The sequence below is a fragment of the Oncorhynchus gorbuscha genome, linkage group LG14, assembly GCF_021184085.1.
Source record: "Oncorhynchus gorbuscha isolate QuinsamMale2020 ecotype Even-year linkage group LG14, OgorEven_v1.0, whole genome shotgun sequence".
Lineage (NCBI taxonomy): Eukaryota > Metazoa > Chordata > Actinopteri > Salmoniformes > Salmonidae > Oncorhynchus > Oncorhynchus gorbuscha.
In genome coordinates this window covers 10,667,176-10,692,507 of record NC_060186.1, presented here as the reverse complement: position 1 = coordinate 10,692,507, position 25,332 = coordinate 10,667,176, and the positions used below count along the sequence as shown (strand labels likewise).

The following is a 25,332-nucleotide window of genomic DNA, read 5'->3' as shown; positions in this document are numbered from 1 at the left end:
CGAGCGAGCAGCCACCGTCAACTAGTAAATCCGAAATCGAATGCCTCAATGTTGACGAGCCGCTAATCTCAGTATTGTTGCTATTTATTTCGCTGAATCGTTGATATCCAGTGGGTAAAGTTAGCTGCATCCATAGACTTTCTACTCCACAAAATGGGGTCTATTAACGTTTGTCTCCGCCATTTTGTGACAGAAATTTCTCTGAGCACAGGGGTACGTGTAATGGTTGAATGTTGTAACCTCGTCAAGTAGATATCCGTCTGGCAGTTACAGAAAAGGGATCATGAGCAATTTCCATTCATCTCAGGAGACAAAAGTCATTTCTGACTGCTAGGCTATTGGGTCCAACACCGGTGATAACCTGGTAGCCGGTTGCTCTCAGGCAAGGGCTGCAGATACTGGAATAAAGTTACATTACTAGCTATCTCCAATTAAAATATTACACAATATGGCATTATCACTTTGAAATTGTAGCTAGATTTGGTAGAAAGGAGAGTTGCGGCTATTGAAACAGCCAGGTGATTTCGTTATCACAATATAATCAAGAGAAAGTATTTGTGAACAAACAGTACTGATACATTATTATAACTCGTATTCATTTCTACATTGACAGTTTAGAGTTCCGCTCTGGGTCCAGCCAATTTAGCTAAGAACTGTCACCGCTTTGATACAGGTGTAAAAAGCAATGTGGTGTAATGGGATATTGCACTGAGATAATTAATATCACGAACCACTCATTTTGTGGATGAAATTAGCAAAACTGAATTTACTGTAGTGACATTATAAACTGTAATGATTAGTCTACTTAGTTAAGAATATTCAGAGAAAGCAGTCACTTCACTAAACTTTACAATTTAGATGAAACCATTACACAAATTAATTGCATGTCAGTTGCATCTAATATTGATCAACATTTAGCCAACTTTGAGAATAAAGTAGGGCTATCACAGCACAGGAAAATATATGTGGAAACTCTGAATAATCTATTTTTAATGGTTGTCAACTTGTCACATTATTATTCTTATAATATATCCAAAAGCGCCCCTCCCCCACGAACAGTAGTAATTTTGTTCTGTTTGAACGGGTCTTGTAGATTTCAGATGAGCTCTAAAAAAGACAACACTGTCTATTGTTCCAATAAACCGCTTTGGAGTGCAATACCGTTGTTTCTAGTAGAGGGCGCTGCGTGGCAGTACGAGCTCGAGGCCTCAGATCTTTTTGTCTGGAACTGGATCCCGCTGCCGCTCTACAGTGTGTGCGATTGCTTGGAGCCGCGTCCGTAACACACTGTCAAACCACTCCAAACGAACACATTTGATACCAAAACTATTAATTTAGCATATTTTACAATGGCAGTTGTAGTTTGCCGTTGAAATCGGTCGTTATTCTGGCTAAGTGTTTATTACAACTTGCAGAATCGGCTTGTTTTCTGTGTATAGCTGTGCATCAGTCTTTATTAGCGAGCTGGCGCTCTTCTTGCTATTAGCTATTTCTTTAACTTTTTTAAACACTCAGCTTCGCGAATGACTGAGCGCCGGCGGAGTATGGGATCCTTGGTGTCTTAGGAAGCGAGTGAGTGGGGGTTTAACCGTTTTTACATGCAAAAACAATGGCAAATTCGACGGGGAAAAATGTACTAGATCAGCGAAGGAAAGGACTGGCTTTCCTGGACGAGCTGCGGCAATTTCACCGAAGCAGAGGGTGAGAATGGGGCGTTTAAATACACCTTTAAACATCATGTGCATATGACTATGGATGCTTACAAACAATTAGTAATACTATTCTCCATGTATTAAATTATTTTTCCTTCAGATCGCCGTTCAAGAAGATTCCTATCGTGGGTGGGAAAGAACTAGATCTTAATGCTCTCTATATCAGAGTCATTTCGTTAGGTGGATTTGCTAAGGTGAGTGCAACTAAAAGTGCATTTTCGCACTCTCGGTTTTCAGTGAACAGCTAGAGAACTCTCATTCGGCATCCCTAATAGCTATTTCATACTAAAACGGCTGTAGGAGAGAGAGGATTGCGGTCGGCCTTGTGCTAGTTTGCCATCTATGCAATGTGGTGGCTTGTGTTGTGTATGGTTTGCATTGAAAGTCCGTACGGTAGCTGCACTGCTCGGAGTCTGAGTGCAGTAAGAGCAACTCGAAATTAGCGGGCACGTTTAACATCGATTATCGGCACTGGCTAGGAGGAACTATTCGCCGCGGGGGATAGGTAACATTTTGTGCAAGTAGATTTTTTACGATAATTTGGGGGAAGCTAGTTATTCGCATTAGCCATCTTTGGCTCTATGGCTGAAGACAAATGTAGGCCGCACACAGGCCTATTTATTGAAAACTGTAAACGTGAAAAGAATTCCCCAAATAAAGACTGCTCGCCTTCATTCCATCATTGCTACTAGCATTGTGCTGAAGCGGGTCATCGTTGTCTCGGGCTTTGGAAGCTACCACATTTAGCCTGCACGCTTGGCTTGCCAGAAAAGTAATGTTAGCCAGATTGCTAACACTAGCTTGTAAGTAAGCCATCCAGTTCAAGCTGTAGCTAGCTGTGAGTTGTTGCTTGCAAACATGGAATTAAATGCACAGTTCTAGCTAATAAAAGTAGCTAACATTAACATCTTGTTACTATATGTTAATCAGATTGTTTACGATTAATCTAATACATATTTTATGCATCCTGATATTGCTTAATTGAAAAATTTATAATAACATCCTTATTTACTTTACAGGTTTCTGACAAGAATCAGTGGTCAGAGCTGGGTGAAGATTTTAACTTCCCAAGGAGTTGTTCAAATGCAGCATTTGTTTTAAAACAGTACTACCTTCGGTAAGTGGCATGGTCTTGTATTAGCTACTACACTCAGACAGCATGTGGCAAATGTTTACAAATTGTGAGAGGCTGGAAGCAGGAAAGGACCATGCAACAATCCAGCATTGCTGACAGTTTTAAATATGTTGAACACGGAAAACAAAAACACCATACAGGACCTTACGTTGGCTGCAATATGTATGCCTCATAGCAGTATGTTTTGACGTAAAATTTACTAAACTTTACTGGGTTAATGCAGATCACTATTTTATATATATTTTGTTTGTTTGTTATGCTGTGTCTTACTGCTGGGGATTCTGCCATACATCTTCTCTTTTGTAGATTTAAACTATTAGTAAGGGACATAAACTGGGAATGCTTTTTAAATGGCCCATGATTTGTGTATTACTGAATGCTGGCTGTTCATTTTGTAATTGAATAGGCTAGCTGTTGCCACAACTATGCAATCAGCGGCACGTTACCGTAAACACCTTTTGCCCTCGGTGTAGATGTTTCACCAGCAGTAAGCCTGTGGCCATTGTGGAGCTGCTTCTCTACTCAAGTCTCCTTTTCCCTCCAAAATATTGCCATCATTGACACGGTCACCTGCTTTTAAGAGGAAGAATCACATTCACCAGTCTAGCCTAGAGGCTGCTTATATGACCCTGCGTTGCCAGTTAGTTGAAGCAACATATCTGTAATAATCCTGTTGCATTAATCACCTTCACAATTTGGGAATGGTTGAAAGAGCTCTAGGTCAACAGTCTGCAAGTAACCAATCATGTAGGCATGTCAAATTCTTAACAAGGTTCACACAGACTCTACCTAAATATCATAACTGCCTACAGATATGGCTTATGAATTTGAACAACTCGGCATAGGCCTAAAGATGTTATTGCCAACCACTCTTAAGTTATCATGGGATTTTATATAGGCCCTACATGCAGAGCCAATGATAGGCCAAGCACAGTAATGAAGTGTTTCCAAATGGTCCTGGTTATTCCAGCATTTTTAGCCAAGGATTTCATTCTTGCTATCAGATGAACAATAGTTTGTTGAATTAAAATATTTTAACATGCAAAGCTGATTTGATATTGGGCAGGCAATGTTACCCTGTGAGGTGTGGTTGCAGGCTGTTTTAGCCCAGCTGCAACACCTGATTCTACCAATCAACAAGGCCTAAATGGTCTTCAACCAAGAAACAGGTGTGTTGCTGCTTGGCTGGGAACAAAAGCCGCAACCCAGTGAGACAACCCCCCCCCCCCTTCAAATTGTCATTTGAAGAGTCATAGGCTAATTTATAATGCAGGGCTCCACAATGTGACCATTTTACTCACATATGCAATGTCGTCACAGTTCGCATATGTGTATCGTCAAGTACAAGTATTGTGATATTTTATTTAGGAGCACCAGTGCGCCTAGAAGAATGGAGGATTCTAACATTATTACTTCAAATATTTTTTGTGTGCACCTGGCTACATTTTCTGACTTAGTTCGCACATGTGCTCCTTGTAAAAAAAAAAAAAAGAATGCGTAGAGCCCTGTAAAACAATGTTTGACTGAAACACAGAGATATAAATAGCCTAACTGATAGCACATCAGCAGGTTGGAAGGAGCTGTTGGGAGCTGCCCAGATGCATGCTTTATTTTGCCTTATATTTTCAAACAAATGCACAGGCCTAACCCATTTCAAGCCTGCATTTGACCTGACTGCCTGAAACTATTCCTGGGTTTTACCTCATGACACAGCCCACTGGGATGACATAGAAGTTTGACCATTCTGGTCTACAACTACCATTCCTTGGAAGATTTTTTTCACAGCTTATATAGGTTGTTTATTTTTACCATACTCCTGTGTCTTAACCTGGCCAATTCAATTTTTTGTTTGGTAAAGACAGCCTTCTACCATCAACTCAAACTGGTTTACGGGGGAGATGTAGCCCAATGCCAGGTCTCTCTTTATAGGGTAAGCAAGCCTGTAACAGTGAAACTTGTTGGAACCGAAGAGCCCTTTGGTTTAACTGGGAGGTGTAGCTCAATACCAATGTGGTCTTAAGGGCAAACGCTGAATAGTCAGAAATGTATTGAAGTAGGGAGTCGTTTGCTTGTTGGTCTTCTTGTACCGCTACTTAAATTAACATTGCCAAGCCACTTGTCAGTGAGAATAGTAAGTAATCATACAACCTGGGAATCTGAGCAATAGACTCAGTAGTTGACCTCTGATTATCGTTTAATAAAACTGGAATAAAAATTCTACTTATGTTAAAGACAAACATGGAATAAATGAGTTGTTGCAGCTCAATTCAAGTCACTACAACCATCATGTTGAGGCACAAGTTCAACAGTCTAGTGATTGCTTCCCCTTGTATCCTTTTATCTGCATTGGTTTGAACCTGATACATGGGGGTAAGCAATATTGATGTTGTGCCTACTGCATACAGTAAATTGGCTTTTGTCTGTCAATTTCCTTCACCTTAGTTCAGGTGCAGGAAAGGAGTTCTCTTAAGACTGAGATGCAGCTTGTGAATAGACTGTACCCAACATCATGATGTTAGCACTGTGATGCCCATGCCAAAACAAGAGCTGGATTAGAACTACCTCACTGTTTTCATGCATAAGTGAAGTCCGAGGCAATCAAGTTGTCTCATTCACACATCGTTTGCTAGTGAGATTAGCCTTGGCACCTCAACAAAGGTGAAACGCGGCAACAGCGTTTAGAGATCCGGTGTTACCCCGATGTCCCCTGATATCTGTATGTCTCTTTCTGATGTTAAATAGAGGGTGCTAAAATGATATAGCAAAACTCATGTATCAGCGAGCCACAGAAAACTGTAGCGAGTCTGCTGAAACTTTGGAAATGCATGTTATTTCGACAAGATTTTGCAGACAATGTCAACAGTTTCCTGGTGTAATCCAAGCTGTGCATACCATATTCATTTTTATGAAAAGTCAGTTTGCTTTCTAAACCAGTGTCATATAAATTAGGGCTGTGACGATACTAGTATCGTGATATTTTTTACATGGCAAAAATAAAAACTCAAAGCAGACATCTCTGGTCCTTTAAAAACTTGCTGTATGTTAAGTATTGTGTTTTGTAGCTTGGAAAACACAGTGAACAAAAATATGAACGCAACATGTAAAGTGTTGGTTTCATGAGTTGAAATAAAAGATCCCAGAAATGTTCCATATGCACAAAAATCTTATTTCTCTCAAATGCTGTGCACACATTTGTTTAAATCCCTGTTTGTGAGCATTTCTCCTTTGCCAAGATAATCCATCCACCTGATAGGTGTGGCATATTAAAAAGCTATTTAAACAGCATAATCATTACACAGGTGCACCTTGTGCGGGTGACAAAAGGCCACTAAAATGTGCGGTTTTGTCACACAACATAATGTCACAGATGTCTCAAGTTTTGAGGGAGTGTGCAATTGGCATGCTGACTGCAGGAATGTCCACCAGAGCTGTTGAAAGAATTGGATGTGCATTTCTCTACCATAAGCCGCCTCCAACGTCATTTTAGAGATTTGGGCAGTACGTGCAACTGGCCTCAGACCACGTGTATGGCATCATGTTGGCGAGTGGTTTGCTGATGTCAACGTTGTGAACAGAGTGCCTTCTGGTGGTGGGGTTATGGTATGGGCAGGTATAAGTTATGGACAACTAACACAATTGCATTTTATCTATGGCAATTTGAATGCAGAGATCATGACAATGGACCTCAGGATCTCGTCGTGGCATTCATCCGCCACCATCTCCTCATAGTTTCAGCATGATAATGCACAGCCACATGTTGCAAAAATCTGTACACAATCCTGGAAGCTGAAAATGTCCCAATTCTTCCATGGTCTGCATACTCAACAGACATGTCACCACCCATTGAGCATGTTTGGGATGCTCTGGATCGACATTTTGGATAGCGTGTTCCATTTCCTGCCAAAATCCAGCAACTTCGCACAGCCATTGAAGAGGAGTGGGACAACAGGCCATAATCAACAGCCTGACCAACTCTATGCGAAGGAGATGTCGCACTGCATGAGGAAAATGGTGGTCACACCAGATACTGGGTGATTTTCTGATTCACAACCCCTACTTAAAGAAAAGGTATCTGTGACGAATATCTGTAATCCCAGTCATGTGAAATCCATAGATTAGGGCCTAATGCATTTATTTCTATTGACTGATTTCCTCATATGAACTGTAACAGTGAAATGGTGTTTTCTATCATCAGATAGAACAATTACAGCCTAACAATTACATTTACATTTAAGTCATTTAGCAGACGCTCTTATCCAGAGCGACTTAAGTTGAATAACTCCATAGTTCCCCACTTAAGTCGATAGGACAAACTGTTGCGAATGATGGGCAGCAGAAGTTGTTCACTCTAAAAAAGGTACACCCGGGAACCACTGTTTAAGAAGAGCAGCTCTCCCTACTCCAAATCCTATTTCCAATGCCTGACATACATTACAAGACTTGACTGGCAAGTAGGACCTAACTTGGTGGTGGACAAAGAAAACTATAGAACGTCTGCTTGTTTGCAATTTGATTACAGGTGAAGCGCCATGGTTATTTGCTTAGGTTTTGTTCTGGTTTTCCGCCACTGTGTGAGGCCACAGCTAGCTCTCTCCCTCAGCATGCCCCCTTATTTTGTCACTGGTTATCTGCTTGTCATGCCTTTCTCTACTATTTTTGAAATTGTTAAACCTTGTCAGCAACAATAGCTAGGAGAGGTTTTGAATCACAGATATAACAGTCCAGTGGTGGGGATTGGAGATGTTGGGACTAGCGAAAGCTAGCCGAGGTAGGCAACACTACTGCTACTGGCCTAAGATTGGGCATGCTGTCCCAGTGTTCTTTGACTGTGGTAAGCTCTCTGCAGATCACACAAATGTTTGAAATTAAATGTTTCTGTTGGATAGAAAGTGACACTGACTAACTTTGCATCAAGCAAACTACACTCGTGGAAAATGTATTTAGGGGGCTGACAAATTAAACTTAGCCACCATTCTCATTATGTTAAGCATGGTCTTGAGGCCAAAGTGTTTTATTCTTTGTCTAATGGCATTCTTTTATCTTTGTTGTGATTCCCACCTTGATTGTGGTTGTTAGCTTTCTTCTCGGTGTAGTTTACCATTGTCTCCCCCAGACCAGTTTCTTGTCCACAACCTAGTACTTGGATTTCACCCACCCCCACTCTCAGTAGTGGCCTGTATATAGTGCTTCCATTTATGATTTTATCAGCCATAAAACCAGCCTATCAATTGACATAGCTTTAGGCTACATATTCTGGATTTCTAATGTTGCTCATCGGTCTCTGTATGCCCCATGTTTAATAAGTTGTCTCTGTCTACTCAAATGAATCTGCAAGCATTTAATTTAAAGGTACAATAATATATATTCACCTGTTTATAGAACAGTAGTAATGCCAGTTAGTTTACTCAATCTGATTGTGTGTATGTGTGCTTGTCCAACAGGCGCACCCAATTTTCTCTCACTCACTCACTCACTCACTGAGGCAGCCTTTATTGAGAGGGTTGCTCTTATGTCCTATCAGCTCTTGTATGATCCGGACAACCTTAAATTACATCAGTTCACAAACAGTCACCATTTGCAGTGATAGATCTATGGCTTCAGTTTGGTTGCCTACGTTTTTATTGTGTGCCGTTCAGATTAATTGAAAAAATGTGATTTAAAAAAAGTATATATTTTTTGTTGTTGCTGGGGACAAAAATGAGGAAAGAGCCCTGGTCTACCTTAATTGCTTGTTTTTTTCCCAGCTGATGGTATGACACATGCAATGACATGTCAACTTGATTGGACACTGATAATGAGAAGGCCTCCTAATTCTGTGTTGCTTTTCTGTGGCACTCTGGCTGTTGTCTTGTCAGAAGAATGGGTGCTTTTTGCCAGCCATGTATGAAAAGGGAAGTGCAGACATGAGCAGCTGCAATAGAACCCACCACCACCACACATCCCGCCTCCCCTTCTTCCCGTGCCCAGACAAGTGTGTGATGACGCTGTGCAGAGCCAGGGCCTCTCCAAACGGAGAGTTGGTGTATTTATAGTCCAGTGTGTCACGCGCCGTGGACGGGGGATTACCTTGATCACAGCGAACTAGCAGCAGCACTGGGACTCCGTTCAGATTGGAGCTCTCACTCTGACTCACGGCAGCACACACACTCCGCGCTTAGCCAGGGCTTTCCACGCTACCACTGGTGAGGTATTTTCTGTTGCCACCACTGCAGCATGTGTCTGTGTAAACAAATATTCAATGTGCAGATGTGTTGGTTCCTCCCTACCTAAACATGTGAGAGAAGGCTGCAGCACCTTGTTAGACTTTCTCAACTCAAGTAAGGTTTTGCAGATTTTTTGTAGACTTTTTTTGGCTTTAGACAGAAAGCTGTCAGTCTTTTTCTTTCATTGAAACTCCCTCTGCTTTTCTGCACTCCTCCCCAGCTGAGCGGTTGGTCATTTGAATGAAGACATCACCCCAGTGTCTGGAATATTCTGTCTGTGCTGATGATAAGGTCATACCATCCCCACCTGTGTCACATCCAAGCTGAATAAACATATTAAGGAATACTGGTATTGGTTGTGACTCTTGATAAACTAGTTTGCCCTAAGCAATAGGGCACAAAGGATTCATCACTTGTATTCTGCTTAAACACTTGCACATGTCTTTTGATTCTTGAGTCAGCTAGGCGTAAACATAATTATTTCATCATAACCGATGGTCTCTATGTCAAACTTGGATTGGATTTTTATCCCCCTCTGGCAGTATTTTTCATTTCATGCTTTGTCGTGTAGTCATTCATGTTCACTCTGTCGATTTTAGAAGTAGGCGAGAGACATTGGTTGTGTTGTAAGCCCCGTTTTGTAGTTTGTTCCACTCTGCTGCGACTGAGTAGTGGAATTGCTTTGTGACTGGGGTTGGAATAGGATGTGGGCACAGATAGCCCAACAACATTAGTGTTGTCTGTAGGGGGACTTTGAAAATGTTAGGAGTTCACAGAAGTAGGCTTGAGTCTTTATAGGCGTGAGTGTAGCCTACCAGTTTACTTGTGTGATTGCAGGCATTAACCAAATTCCACAGAGTGGCTGTCATACTCCATTGGCAAATGATATGGTGGAAATGTGCCAGGGTGTCCAGTTTTGTTATCAGGGATTTGGAGGCACAACAGTTGATGTTGAAGCCACAGTCTAAGGATACAGGACTTATCCTAGTTAGGGAGATTTGAGGATCGGGTGAAACAGGATTATTTGCTATAGAGAGGCCATTCTAAATTTGATATTGGGGGGGAGAGTAGGAATAGGTGGGGTCTTGGATCAGTCACCCTCTGAGCATTAAGTTCTCTTTTGTCTACAGATATTTAGAAAAGTATGAAAAGGTCCATCACTTCGGCGAGGATGATGACGAGGTGCAGCCTGGGAACCCGAAACCATCTCTTCCAATTGGTGCAATCCCCTGCTCCTATAACTACCAGCAACACACTGTATCAGGTAAAGCTTTCCCTCTCTTTTACAAAGTGTCTTCAAAGAACCCCAAAGCAATAATTGGCTACATAAGTTCTGCCAAAATCTTGTTGGTTGGGCTAGGACTTGAAATACAATAAAGATTCTTGAAGGGATGGCCCCATATTTTGCTTTAAAGCTAGTTCTTAAAGGGACAATGGTATTTCAGGATGGTGGCATATTCCAGGAAACGAACAGATGCAAGTATGATAAAAACTTAGTTTCTTACTGACACTTTGAGAAGAGTGATTTTATTGGACAGGTATCTGAGAGGTAGGGCTGGTTAATTGCTAGTGGTGGGGGGAAAAATAGATGCTTACATATTGGGATATTATTTTTGATATATCGTTTTGACAACATGGCAGTATTCATTTTGTGGTAGTACCTGCCCCAAAACTCCAGTATTTATCCTTAATGACTTGTTCTTATCTTCTTTTCAGCTATTTTATTTCCTTGACTGATCAAAACTAGTTTTCTCATGGCTCGCTCTTGTCCCTCTGCAGCAGACATAAGGTGAGCAATATATTTGGAACATCAAATCGCAGTCAAATCACAGTATCTGATCGCAATACACATAGAATAATGAGAATCGCATGCCGAATCGGCACCTAAGTATTGTGATAATATTTTATTGTGAGGTCCCTGGCAATTCCCAGCCCTAGTTATTGCCTTGGACCTCATGATACAATATCACTTTACTTAGGTGCCGATAAGATATGTATGGAGATTGTATATGTATCACTATTCTGTATGTATTGCGATTCGATGTTCCAAACACATGCTCACTATACTGTATATTTGCTGCAGAGGGACAAGAGAAAGCCATGAGAACTAGTTGTGGAGGTTAAAGTGCTCACGTTGTTTGCTCAACATGCTTTCTTTTTTAATTAAAAAATATATATTTAAAAAAATAAGATGGAGAAAAGGCTACAGGATGATCAATACCTGATATTATGTGGGGCAGGTACACCTGACTAACGTTAACAACCAGCTAACGTTAACAATATAGTCACAGTAACGATGTAAAACCGGCAAAAATTATATTGTGATACTCTACTGTATCCATACTGTGAGGTAAAGCAACCACCCTTTGGTGGATTTTGGGATGCTGTGAAATAAATAAAAGTACTCTTAGGTCAGAGGACAACCTTGGTGTGTGTTTATCAAGGTGGATATTTCTTCAAGTATCGAGTGATGGGGCTGTTGAAGAACACCGCCAACTCTGATTTGAGTTGAAACTTTACGACTCAAATGGAGAACATTATGGCCACCTTCAGCACTGAACATCCTCTCAACAATCTTGACTGGGAGAACTAGGTCTCTCTCTACTCAAAGCACACATTTGTTAGTCATCTGAATGTGCATATACTGCAGGCCTGTTTGCTTTGTCTTTTCAGACAATTTATTCCACCTCATAACATAATCATAGATTCATCAAGATATAATTTGGAAAGCTCAAGAGAGGAGAATGTTAGCAAGACAACAAGATCTTAAAATGTATGATGAAAGTAGCCTATATTCCAAGAAAGAGGAGTTGTACTAGGATTAGTCTTTGAGCTGTTTCAGAACTGAGACGCAAAGCACTTCATAAGGTATTTGGGCTGCTACATTTATACTCCTTTTGTTTATGTGCAAACATATGGGCCTTTAAATCCGTGCTCTGCCACCAGAAGCTCATATCCTCCCTCATATGGCTGTTGAGATAATTGTTTGAATAATCTTGACTTTGGACAAATATTGTAATACAATCATGCCCAGGACTGAGAGACCCCCATCAGTAAGAGTGTATCTGAACTGAGGTTGTCATTTCCCCAGGCATGCAGGCAATTTGCAACAGTGTGTTACCATGGTGCTGTGTGATGGTGCATTACCACCATGCCCGCTGTGTGTGAAGTAGCTCTAGTTCAGGAGTCCTGACAGCTACACACACACACACACACACACACACACACACGCGTGTGAAACAGATGCAAAGCTGCCAGCTGTGAGGAGTTGGCTATTTATATCCCATTGATTGCACCATAATCAATTTCAAATAACTGAAATATGCCATACAATCATTGCCATGCCAGCAAAGTTATGCCAAGTGACGGAGGCTTCAGGAAGTTGCACTTGTTAAGCCCACCCCCTGCATGTGACTTTAATTACTGTTTCCTACCTTTGAAAGTATATTCATTATCAGGCAGGTGTCCCATTGCATGCAGTTTCAATCATTTTTTTAAACAGTCTAAATAAACTCCTAAATCATAATTTCTCAAGGTCTTTATAGCACAACATTGTAATGTTTTTGTATGTTTTCATCAGGCTTTCTTTACATTCACTTTGAAGTTGAAATTACAACTGGATTTGTGGTTGTTTTTTGTCCCCAGACTATCTCCGCCAAAGCTATGGGCTGTCCATGGAGTTCACGGCCCCATGCGACTATAACAAACTGGTGCTCTCTCTCCTGTCGGGCTTGCCCAATGAAGTGGACTTCGCAATCAACGTTTGCACTCTCCTGTCCAACGAGAGCAAGCATGCCATGCAGCTGGAGAAAGACCCCAAACTCATCACGCTGCTGCTGGCACATGCAGGCGTCTTTGATGACTGTACGTCTTCAACACCTTTAAATATTATTCATTAGTATCCAAATCTATTTTTGCAGAACAGTAATTAGAGAGATGTGTGTGTGTTTTTGTAATCTTTGTCTATCATGGGAACTTGGGGGAAATGTTGAAACACTCGCACTACTGTGGTCAGTTTCCCTTTTTGGTTAAAGTAGAAATGGGGAGTCAGTTGTTTATTCCCTTTCATTTGCCTGTATGGAGACTAGATGAGTTATTACGTCCTTGGTAAACTTGTTAATTTATAGTCTGAAGACTGTTGTGTTCAATACAGAAATCCAGGCTTTAACACAACAAAATGTGAACACTGTGCATTCCTTTTCAAGGCACTGCCATTGCAGAACCTTTTTTGTTGTTGTGATCCCTCAGGTGTGAAAGTACCTTCTGTCTCAGAATGTAAGGGTTGGAATGTTCTCTAACGGTACTCTTGTGAATTTGCAGCACTAGGCAGCTTCTCCACTGTATTTGGGATGGACTGGAAGGAGCAAACCTCCCGGGACTTCATGAAGGTAGATTTGACTGAAAGACTCACTATATATGTATACTATAGGTTTGTAACTTAAAAGGCTTTTGGTCAGAGGGAGAAAAAAAAATGGTTGCCTCACCTCCAGCCGTTCAGGGATCTTAGTGAAATACGGTGTGATGTCCTCGCGGGAGTACATCAGCCTTAACCGCTCTTGTTTTTTGTAGCAATGCATCTTTTCGGCAGTCAGTATTTCAATAATAATCTGTGAATACAGTTCTGGAAGGATGTGGTAGAGGATTCTGAAGTCCGGGACCTCATCTGGGACAAGACCAGCCTGACACAAGGTAAGCAAATTATGCTGACAGATCCAATTTTAAAGGACCCATGGCAAAATAAAATATTTTTTGCACAACAATGGTAAAAGTAGCACGTCAAATAAATATTACGGCAACATTGTTTTGTGGAATTTTTGTGTAATAAAGTATTTGAAAATTTGTCATAAAGACTATTAGAAGAACATTGCTCAGACCCTCGATGTCCTTGGGGGATCAGACATTCACTGTTCTCTCTGCTCTTCTCCCAGTGACAGACACTACGCTGGGGGACGAGCGCTGGGGCGTCCTCTTCCACCCTCCACGCAACCTAGGCATCGGCGACATCGAGGGTCAGCGGGTCCTGCAGGTGGGAGTCATCCTCCGCAACCTCTCCTTCGAGGAGGCCAACGTCAAACTGCTTTCTGCTAACCGCACCTGTCTGCGGTTCCTCTTACTGTGCGCCCACTGCCACTTCATCTCCCTACGGCAGCTGGGATTGGATACACTCGGCAACGTGGCCGCAGAGGTGAGGCGTTTTTACTGTTATATTTATCTTCTGAATGTTATTACTTTCGTGCAGTATGGAGCTAATTAGTACTATTCAGTATAATGTTAGACAAGTCTGTAGCTGTTCCAGAGCATTTGTGTTATTGATGATTCCATGAATTAATATCTCTGTTTTCTCTCCCAATAGCTTCAGTTAGATCCTGTTGACTTTCGAACAACCCACCTAATGTTTCACACCATCACCAAATGCTTGATGTCAAGGGACAGGTTCCTGAAGATGAGGGGTGAGTGTCAGAGCCCATATTTTATCTTTGTCAGTGTCTGGGTCTTTTTATTACATTCAATGTCAGATTTATTTTTATATCACTGGCCTTGTAATGCGAAAGCAAATTCATGTCTTTATGTAAAAACAGTAAGCATAAATTGTGATAAAATTTTCCCCAGAGCCTGACTATTTGTTCCTCCTCCCCTCAGCCATGGAGATCCTGGGTAATCTGAGCAAGGCGGAGGACAACAGCGTGCTGATCTGTGAGTACGTGGACCAGGAGTCATACCGGGAGGTGATCAGCCTGCTGTCGCTGCCTGACCTCATGCTCCTCATGTCCTCCCTGGAGGTCCTCTACCTGCTGGCCCAGCTGGGGGAGATCCCCTGCAGCAAGATCGCCTCCGTGGACAGGAGCATAGGTGAGATACCAACAACCTAGCCCTAACCATGGTACTAGTAACCTAGACACTAGTCAGGATTGAGGATACATGCAGTAGTATAAACAACCAACCAGAATGGAGTGGATGGGGAACCGTCTAACCAAGATAAAGTGTATGTATAGCAATAACAACTAATGGAGTGTTTGAGTACAGTTTGATTAAGTAAAGTCTCTTAGCATGGCACAGCAACCAAGCTACATGAATTGGGAAACAAACTGGTTGCACAGAAGATATTTGTCGTCTCTTGGAGGAATAGGAAATTCAATGATTTTCAGAATTGGGAAATCAAAAACAACTGTCATGCAACAATTTACGTTATTAAACTGTGTATATGTGTGTCCCTGGGCAGATCTGCTGGTACGGCTGGTATCAGTGGACCTGCACACGTTTGGTCCGGATGCTCTGACGGCCGTGAGGCTGATGGAGCACCAGGCCGCTGGGCAGAGCCAGGTGGCCGAGGTGCGGCCGCAGCTTGTAGAACAGCTGCCTGCTCCGCTGCAGGGCGCACCCATCCCAGGTGAGCATCTTAACACTTAAACCCTGTCCCCTGATCTTCAGATGCACATAGAAATTAACTGAAGCCAGGTTATTTATATTCATGTTGTACATAAAATCAGAATTCAGAGCAAGCTGTGTGAGGGCAATAATTAGCCATATGGTATAAAGGAACAGTTCCCTGAGACAATGGCCTGAGATTATAGGCTCAGCTCTGTGGAGCCTTGCTCCTTGTCGTGTACGTTGGAGTCTGATCGAAAGCTGACAGCTCATCAGTTTACGCCTCCCATAAGCCTCTGCATCCACTCTCTTCTGTAGAGACTTTCCATCCATTGGTGATTTAGAAACATGGATGATCAGGCAAACTGGTGTAACCTGTATTGTATGCAATAAATCAGCTAAAGTTGATGTTTGCATGTGGTGCTAGGAATAATTCAAGCTAGGGTAAACATAGCAGTCTGCTTGTACAGTACTGTCACTGCTCCCTAGTGGGAAAAATGAGGAACAGCACACTAAACACACCATGTAGGAAGGGAGCACTGTTCTGCAGATTTGACTGTTCAGTCTCACATCAGAACAAACGTGTTTTCAGCATAGAGAATGAGTTTATTCAAAAATGTTTGTAAATTGATCAAATTAGACTCAATAATGATGTTATATCTCACTTCAGCAGCAAGAGTCCCTGTCCAGTCCACTCCCCCTCCTCCTGGTATTGTTGAGCTAGATGGGGAGAAGTTTACAGTACAGTGGTGAGTCTCTCACACACACACACACACACACACACACACACACACACACACACCCTCTCATAGTTATGCTCTCTCTGTGACACATCTTAGCTCTTTAGTTTCTCTGTAAGTTGAACGGTAGTTTTCAGGTCAAGCAGTCAGCTTGCTGGTCACAATTGACCCCTGAGTAGCTATAGATACATTCTGAGTCCCTTTGTCTCCACCAGGCTAAACGCCCACTTCGAGGTGAGCGGCGAGAGCTCCGTGTTGCGCTCAGAGATGTACTCGGAGTACCTCACCACATGCAGCAAGATGGGACGCGCTGGCATCCTGGCCTCCCAAGGCTTCCTCAAATGTCTACGGTTGGTTGGAATAATCCCATATTAAATCAATAGATTTAATTGAAAACCATCATTTTGGAGAACACACAACTAGAAGTTTATACTGTTTTTATTTTATTTCCAACTGTGGTCCTGGAAGCCTTATTCATGTTGTGTTTTCAACCAAGAAATCACCCTATGGACAAGTTACAATATAGTGGTCCAAATTCAATGACTTTGAGAAGCATGATTGACAAGGTTTTAGTGTCAACTGCACTCACACCATGTCTCTATCATTTTGTAGGACAATCTTCCCAAACCACACAGTGAAGCGGCTAGAGGACACCAAGCCCAATGCTCAGGCACACATACACGTGGTGGGGGTCAAACGGAGGGCCATCCCACTGCCCATCCAGCTGTACTACCAGCAGCAGGCTAGCCCCACACCAGGGCCCAGGCACGACGTCCCTGTCGACCCCCAGGCATCCCGGTCAGGTAAACTCACTGTACAACTAACTACATTTTGTAGTTAGTGGCATTAAAATTCAAGTTTCCACATACCTTGAATGTTATCACAGCAAACGTCAGAAGACATAGTTGCTATACATGTTGTCTTGGAGTATGGTGAGACATACTTTGCAGTTGTGCAAATTAGACCTCAGTCAATGATTCTAACGTGTTCTTTGTTGTATCTCTTTCTGTGTTTACGCTTTGTTCCTGGGTATCCTGGGTTTGCCCGGCCTCCAGTCCCCAGCCTTACTGCTAACCCGGCAGCGCCACAGGTGGCCTCCGCCATGCAGGATGGTGTACCTCACCCCCAAGTGGCTCAGACTGTTCCTCGGCTCCCCCTTCACCCCCAGGCCTCACCGCATCAGCACCCCCACCCTGCTCAGCAGGCCAAGCCAGGGGATATCCTCAAGACGGCCATGGTCCAGAGCTCCATCCCCACCTCTGGCCAGGTGGTCCAGAACCACAGCCCCAGCATGGCCCAACAGCTCCACCATCAACAAGTCATGGCGCCTACCGGGACCCCCGTCACACTGTTCCAACAGGTACAGCAGGGCCACATCTTCACGGCGCGGGTTCAGGGGGTGCCCATCGCGCAACGGCCGCCCCTGCCACACACTCCCTCCTCAGTACCCCAGGCCCTCTCCCAGGGCCCCCAGCAGGAGACGGCTGTATTCTCTTCCCCCCCACACTACGCTGCTGTGTCGGCTCCCTGCTCCTCGCTGCAAAACTTCCAGGTGGGCGGGGGCCAGGTGTTCACCATTGCCGGCGTGTCCAACACCCAGGGCTCCCGCGTCACTTTCCAGAACATCGCCCCCAAGCCTGCACCCTCGCAGGCCAGTGGACCACCAACAGCCACTCATAACCAGCAGCAGCAGTCCAGCGTTGTCATCGTCAGCCCCAACCTCCAGCAGAACCAGGCCTATGCCCCGGCTATCCATCAGATTGTTCTGGCCAACCCCTCCACCATGTCTGGTGGCCAGGCCATCCAACTGGCAGGACAGCCTCCCGCTCCTTCCAAACCACCACCTTGCCCTTCCACCATCGCTCCACTGCCCCAGGGCCTGCCCACTCCTTCCAACACCCAGATCCCAATGCAGGGCTCTGCTTCTGTCAGTCAGATGCTGTCGGTCAAACGGCAACCACAACAATTGAACCCCCAGCAGCAGTTTCACCCCCAGCAGCAGTTTCAGATTCAGTCCCAACCCCTGCCTCAGCAGCAGCCGCCCCCCCAGCCTACCTCTACAGAGTCCAGCCTGATCAAACAGTTACTGCTTCCAAAGCGGCCCTCCACGCCGGGCGGAAAGCTCATTCTGCCCGCGCCCCAGGTGCCTCCCCCTAGCAGCACGCAGCGTGCCCCAAGCCCACAGGTGCTCTACCAGTTGGCCTCACAGGGCCAGCCTCAGCCCCAGCAGCTCAATGTACAGCTGGTCCCCAGCCAGCTCCAGTCCCCAGGGGGGCCTCTCCAGACGGTGCAGCTCATCTCCACCAGCAGCCCCGCCACCATCATCCAGGGCCAGGCTCCTGGTGGCCAGGTCACCTTCACTGTGGTGCCCAACACAGGCTTCAACACTTCAGCCTCTGCAGCTGCCGCCCAGGTCAGCCAAGGAGCCGCTGCACCAGGCCTGCCAGCGGTCCAGACAGGCAACACCCTCCACGGGCCACCGCTACCCTTCAGGGGGGACAAGATAATCTGTCAGAAGGAGGAGGAGGCCAAGGATGCCACGGGTCTGCACATCCACGAACGCAAGATCGAGGTGATGGAGAACTCCTCTCTGGCCGATGGGGCTGGCACCAAAACCAGCAACGGGGACCTGGCAGGGGCCGACGCTCCAGGGGCCAAGCTGCTTAATGGGAGGAAGTGCATGGACTCCAGTCTACCTCCATACCACTCAGGGAACAGCCAGGTGGCCTGTGCCAACGGACCAGCCAGTGAGAGCTGCCCCACCAACGGGAAGCAGCCCTCTGGCCCGGCTAACCCACAGGAGGGCCATGTCGACCCCAAAAAGGCTCTCGTCAACGGGGTCTGTGACTTTGAGAGAGGGGACACCTCCACCGGTGCCCACTTAAGCAAAAACATTCCAAATCACTTCGCTTCCAAACACTTGGGGAACGGGGAGGTGGGTCCTCCTCAGAAACTGCATGGGGCTCCCCAGGAGCCCTCTGTCCCCCAGCAGGATACTGCCAAAGCTGAGCAGGCAGAGCGCCTTGCCAATGGGCCTCAGGCAACAGGCCCTTTCTCTAACGGACCTATGGGGCCGGGGCCTAACTACGCACTGCCTGCATTCAGGCAGCAGCTGTTTCCCACCGTCACTGTAAACTCCCAGGGCGCCACGGGGCCAGGGACCCTGCCGGCCAATGGTTTGAGCGGTGAGAGCCGTGCGCACAAGAGGCCGGCGGAGGAGGACAAGGGGGCGTCTGTGATTCCCTGTAAGGTGGGAGTGAGGATCATCACCATCAGCGACCCCAACAAGGCGGGCTGCAGTGCCACCATGGTGGCCGTGCCTGCTGGAGCCGACCCAAGCACAGTAGCCAAAGTAGCAATAGAGAATGCCACGCAGCAGAGGAACTGCTCCATCATACAGGCATCCAGCTCTACGGTGAGTTTCACATAACTCAACCATTTGTTTCTTGTCCCAGTTTTGCAAGATGTGCCAACTTAGTTGGCTAGCAAGCTCATTAGATTGATGACTTATCTTGAATAATTCATTGGATCATTGACATTCTTGCCCTGCTGGTAAAACATGTGACTACATTTTTCTTCATAAACATAAAATGCAGGGCTCAACATTAACGCTTGTCCTCTTGTCCGGGACAAGTAAAAACGATGCTCGGACAAGTATAATATAGATTGAAGTTCGGACAAGAGTAATAAACTTTTTTCTCATCAAACAATTACTCGGATCAGAATTTGATCAGAGGCCGACATTGGAATAATATTCCAATCAATTTTTTATGCACATTAATAAAAAGCCTACATGTCAAAGTGTAGATGATATGCATGTTGGCTACAGCCTCGCGTCCAAACTGATGCTGAATGCTGACATGAGGGAGGCACCAGAAAATGTAGCCAGACTTTTAATTACATAAATATAGGTTGAACACCAGTCATGTTTGAAAAATATAATGAAGGACCATTAACGTCTAAAGGCTTGATTCGACATACTCAAGGCACGGTTCGTTCAGATCAAATGGTCACAAGACCGGCCTGTTGCGCACCACACATCACCCACCTTGGTTCTGAGTGGGGTCTGCATTTTGAAGTTATTTAAAGGGCAATTCCATCACTTTTCGGCCTCATTTGTCATGTCCAGTGTATACATGTGTGAAATCAGCACTTTTTTTTACAATCTGTAGTTACAAAGATGAGAAGGAAAGTCCTAAAGAAATGCTTCTCTGTGACATCATAGGGTAAGATGTAAAAAAAATAAATGTAAATCAACCTGGAATGTGTTTTTAGCCCAAGGTGGGGATCAAGAAAATACCTCCATCACTGAATCTGTGTTTGAAAATAACTGATTATGTATTCTAAGTATACCTTTTTTTACTTTTGTTTTTTTCCTACAAGACTTATAAATGCACAGTTTTCATACATGTTGTTGTTGGTGTTGTGCTGGAGATAATGAACAAGAGGTTGGTGGAGTTGCCCTTTATCTATTAACGTAATTGTTTGAAACCTTGATGTTTTGTCATTTTATGAAGCACGTTTTACCTTGTTTCATTTTAGCCAAGCATAATCCTAGTCATTAGTAACCCATGCTAGTTGATGCATCTTTAGATCTCCCCTTGCTTTATTTCTAACAGATATTTTCATATCTCTTGCGGTGTGCTTTTGAGAACAAAGTTTTCCTGCAAATTGCATTTTGGAACATTCGTGCATAGCCTACAGCCAAGTGCGCATTGAGTTATTGTATAAAGAAATAAAACATTATCAACATTTTAAGCTAAACAGTCTGATCTGAGACATCAGCCTCATTGCTTTTTAAAGTGTTTTAATGTGCAGTGGTTGTATGAATTTGGGATCTGTCATCCTCAAGTCTGTTATGAACCGTAGACATATTTTTTTATCATTCCAGGGACAACGGGAAGCCCTTAATTTCGAGCCCTGGGGGGAATTATTTTAGAAAGAAAAGTGTTTGGTTGTAATTGTAATGTTGCAATATTTTATAGGCTACAAAGGGTGGCCAACCAATCTCCAGGAGAGCCTTAAAGGGGCAGTGTTGTAATTCCAGATAGGCTTGAATATGCAAAGAAGCCTACAGACAGAGTGTAGCCTACATTTGTCTGATTCTCGATGGTAAAATATTTTGTCATGCATTTTATTTGTAAAGTGGATCTGTCAATGATGCGAAGATTGTGTTATTTGGGGGGGGCTTCAGTTTTTGCAAGTAAAACATCTGACCTTAAATGTCTATCCATCACATGCAACTACAATGCTTTTCTGTTGCTGTTATTTGGGAAAATCAACTGCATTGTGATGAGTAGGGTTAGAGGCCATTTAATGATTTATGCAGACTGACTTTGAAAATATGTAATTGTATTTTATATTGCACTTATTGGATTGGCAGGTGTGTGTGATCTTTAATTTCATCGAATAACAATGCAAGGCTTACAGTTGTTGTTGTTTACAAGCAAATTACTTGCATAAAACAAGATCAACGATGAAAGTCTTCAGGATCTAGGACCTTGAATAATTTATTCAAACTGTTCATATTTTTGTTTAATTAATTTCTGAAAATAACTAATAAGTAAGTGGTAGGTTATTCATATTGTATAATTTATTGTAAGCAGAGGTTAGCTAGGCTAGAATCTAAATGTGTTTCTTCAAAATTAGCTTAATTTACCAATTTATCTTGTCATACTTTTTAAAAAGGTAAAAGAAATGCAACAACAAAAAATGGTGACTGTTTTATTTGGGGAATAGTCAAACACAATCATACAACACAAAATATCACTTGCTTATTTGGTCTGATAAAGCTTTGCCTCTTTCCCTGGTTTTACGCAGCCTCTGCCAACAGTGGCTCAGCCTGTGCAGGGTGGCAGCGCCAGCCCCAACTCCTCCCTTTCTGGGCCACAAGCCGTGGTGGCACCCCCAGAACAGACCAGGAAAGCGGGACAGAACTTCAAGTGTCTTTGGCAATCCTGTAAACGGTGAGTTAATCTCTGTCCATATTGAGTTGACATACTTAAAGAGAAGTCATTTGTTGTGAAAGGTGTGTTCATATCATGGCTAACTAAAACTGCATTTAGACAGGCAGCTCAATTCTGATATTTTTTTCCACTAATAGGTATTTTGATCAATCACATCAGATCTCTTTCAGAGCTGATTGTTCAAAAGACCATTGAGTGGAAAAAACATCAGAATTGAGTCTCTAAGTGGCCTGTTCATTGGCTGTCCCATTTATATCCGTGTTCTTCCAGGTGGTTTGAGACACCGTCTAGAGTGTTCTACCATGCAGCCACGCAGCATGGTGGCAAGGAGCTATACCCAGGCCAGTGCCTCTGGGAGGGATGTGAACCTTTCCCCCGACAGAGACTGTCCTTCATAACCCATCTACAGGTAAAACTACACCCTCACCTCACAATCAATCAGTCCATGTTTGTGGGTTTTTGTTGACAATTATCCTATTTTCTTCCTGCAGGATAAGCACTGTTCTCGAGATGCCCTATTGGCCGCACTAAAACTGGAGCAGGAACCGACACAGACGCAAGACCCAAATCAGAAAACTTCCAAGTATGTACCCTCTGGTTAGCTTAGTATGCTAGTGCTAATGTCCATTCTGGTGATGCTAGAATGTGCTATGTGTGGCTGACTGTCTTTTGCATTGTTCCACAGGCCTCAGCCAGTGGCGAGCAGCACTCCAGCCCCCCGAGCACAGAAAGCTATTGTCAATCATCCGAGCGCAGCCCTTATGGCCCTACGCAGAGGCTCTCGGAACCTGGTGTTCAGGGACTTCACTGTGAGTATGCTGAGCTTAGCTGTTTGTTTACACTGAAGGTGTCTGGCTGACTTTTGACAGAAATGTATGATTTTATACCTGGAAATAAGATTTAAGATGTTAAACATTGCAGTCCTTGACTACTCTATATTTATCATATATTCCCACTTGGAAATATTTTGTTATCAATATATCTTGTAACTGATGAATTTCACAATCCTTTTCCTTAGGATGAAAAAGAGGGACCAATGACCAAACACATACGACTAACTGCTGCCTTAACGCTAAAGAACATTGCCAAGTATTCAGACTGCGGTCGAAAGTAAGAACAATTATTTTGGCAACATTTACAGAAGGGTTATCTGAGGACTCCTCGTGCTGTGTTTGTTCGGAGTGATGAATCATAATCAATTAAACAAATGTTTACTGTTTGATGGAGTGTGTTTAATGACGGCTTCCTGTCTTCTCAGGTTGGTGAAGAGGCATGAGAGCCACCTCTCTGTGCTGGCACTTAGTAACATGGAGGTCTCCACAACGCTCGCCAAATGCCTTTACGAACTGACTCGCTCTCTCCAAGCTTGAGCCCACAAGAGCAACCCCACCCCAAAAATTGGAGAACCATCATTCAGGGGTGTCATGACAGTGGGGCACACAGGTGGGCAACACCAGACTATGCCCTTCGGACTCTCCTCCCTCACCCCACTGTGCTCAAATCCCCCCCTCCCATCTCCTTAACAAAACAAACTGCCACGGGGTCTTCCACCAGCTGCCCAAGAGGGGGAGCTCTTTAGATTGCTGCCCTGAGGGACTCTCCGACCGAAACCCTAAATACGAGCACATTTTTGTAATCCTGGGACTATTTGCAGAGAATTTATTTGAGTAGGAGCGGCAGTACGTTGAGGTTTTGCTGTGGCGGGGGAGGGGAATGGCTGGAGAGGGGGAGGGAGACGCAGCTGCAGGAGACTGGCTCGATTGTTTTTCTTTAGAACTTGATAGTGTGGTTTTCTTACTTGAGTCAATATATTTTCACTTATTTATTATTGAAATGAATACCATTACAATTAATGAAAATAATCTTGTAAATATTTGTGAATATATATATATAAAGAAAATCCTCTCATGCCGATACAGCCACTGGGGAACTTGCTCTGTGGAGTAATAGAAGCATTACTTTGGTAGAACCTTTTTTAATTTTTTTTTAAAATGATCCCTGATTACTTGTATCTAATGTGATTCTATACTCAGCAGTGGATGAATGTACTTAAAACCTGTAAATACTTCTGCAAAGGTACTGATGCTGTAAAGTTAAGGGGGGGAAACAGTTTTTTTGTGGAACTGACTTTTTTTGTATAATAATACCTTGTAGAACTCATTTTGCTGGTTGAAAGAGTATGGAATAATATATCTCATGTCATTTTGTAGAAGAAAATAATATTGAAGGTATTCTCTCACCCCGAACATGTATCCACTGTAAACGTTTGGCATTGTACAAGCACAGTGCGCGTACATTTTTTTTTTTTTTTTTGTATTTGTAAATTGGTTTAAATACATGGAGTTTTATACAGGTTTTCTCCTGTGTTCTTTGCTTTATGTGCAGGTATATTTTCTTCACTACTTTTTTTCTATGTTAATATAGTGTGGCGTTTTATTGTACTATTTTTTTCATAATACCATGCCACATTCCGGCTCACGTCCTCAGACTATCCTCTCTATGGAGTGTTGTGTAACATTAATGACTGCCTGTTAGCGTCCGAGCGGGGCAGCCCACCCATCCTCATTTCTGCAGTGTCAGTAGGATGTGCTATTATACATAGACATGAGTCTGTTAGATTGGCTTTATTTACTTTGGTGACTGTTTATAGTTTTTAAATAAAAGACTGAACTATTTGTCTTTGTTTTGGTGCTCTTGTTTTGTGGTGTGAGGAGGTAATGGGTGCCTCTGTTCTACAATGTTACATGGCTGTGATCATCCCCTTTTAAATACACATATTTAAATGGAAAATGGTTTCCCCTAAATGTGTATATTCTATTGATCAAATTACAACACAGTTACAGAAAGTTGAGCTGTTTTTAGAAAGTTTATTTGTGAGATCATCTCTCCCAGTGGAAAATGGATCAGAATGGTTGTCAATCTGAAGGTTTGTCCCCCCCAAACTACCTTAATTGGGTATATATGGCTCTGAGTTTAGTTTACCTTTTACTTGGATGTCCTGTTGGTGGCCTGTCACTAAAACTGTCAGTCTCCTGCTACTGTTTATGAAATTAGACTTTCAGCCCCCATGCCAGTTACCGGTATAATTATGTTTTAATAAAACAGTAAAAATATCAATGCTTTCTTGAAAATATTTTAATTTCATTGGCTACAAAACAGATACCGGTTATATCTGGGACCGGAAACAGTTGAAGGATTTCTTCCATAGTG

At 43.4% G+C, this 25,332-nt stretch overlaps 1 protein-coding gene across 2 annotated transcripts; it reads left to right on the top strand.

Moving 5' to 3' along the window:
* Positions 1 to 1,080: 1,080 nt before the first annotated feature.
* Positions 1,081 to 24,797, top strand: LOC123994417 (AT-rich interactive domain-containing protein 2-like). 2 transcript variants are annotated; one of them, XM_046296955.1, is made up of 21 exons: positions 1,081 to 1,701; positions 1,813 to 1,906; positions 2,732 to 2,829; positions 10,181 to 10,314; positions 12,696 to 12,914; positions 13,371 to 13,438; positions 13,670 to 13,739; positions 13,979 to 14,235; positions 14,404 to 14,500; positions 14,691 to 14,900; positions 15,271 to 15,438; positions 16,090 to 16,165; positions 16,372 to 16,506; positions 16,769 to 16,959; positions 17,212 to 19,571; positions 21,977 to 22,122; positions 22,393 to 22,531; positions 22,614 to 22,705; positions 22,808 to 22,931; positions 23,141 to 23,232; positions 23,381 to 24,797. In XM_046296955.1, exons 1-21 carry the CDS (start codon positions 1,610 to 1,612, stop codon positions 23,490 to 23,492), a joined length of 4,974 nt encoding a protein of 1,657 aa, XP_046152911.1. In that variant the 5' UTR covers positions 1,081 to 1,609; the 3' UTR covers positions 23,493 to 24,797. The 2 variants fall into 2 exon arrangements, with proteins under 2 accessions (XP_046152911.1, XP_046152910.1); XM_046296954.1 differs by having other exon boundaries at positions 16,087 to 16,165.
* The last annotated feature ends 535 nt before the right edge of the window (positions 24,798 to 25,332 follow it).

Excerpts from the sequence above, each read along its gene's own strand:
- LOC123994417 (XM_046296954.1), top strand. The coding sequence starts at position 1,610 with ATGGCAAATTCGACGGGGAAAAATGTACTAGATCAGCGAAGGAAAGGA. Across the intron at positions 1,907-2,731 it reads CGTTAGGTGGATTTGCTAAG|GTTTCTGACAAGAATCAGTG; the intron begins GTGAGTGCAACT and ends TTTACTTTACAG. Across the intron at positions 22,706-22,807 it reads CCAAATCAGAAAACTTCCAA|GCCTCAGCCAGTGGCGAGCA; the intron begins GTATGTACCCTC and ends ATTGTTCCACAG.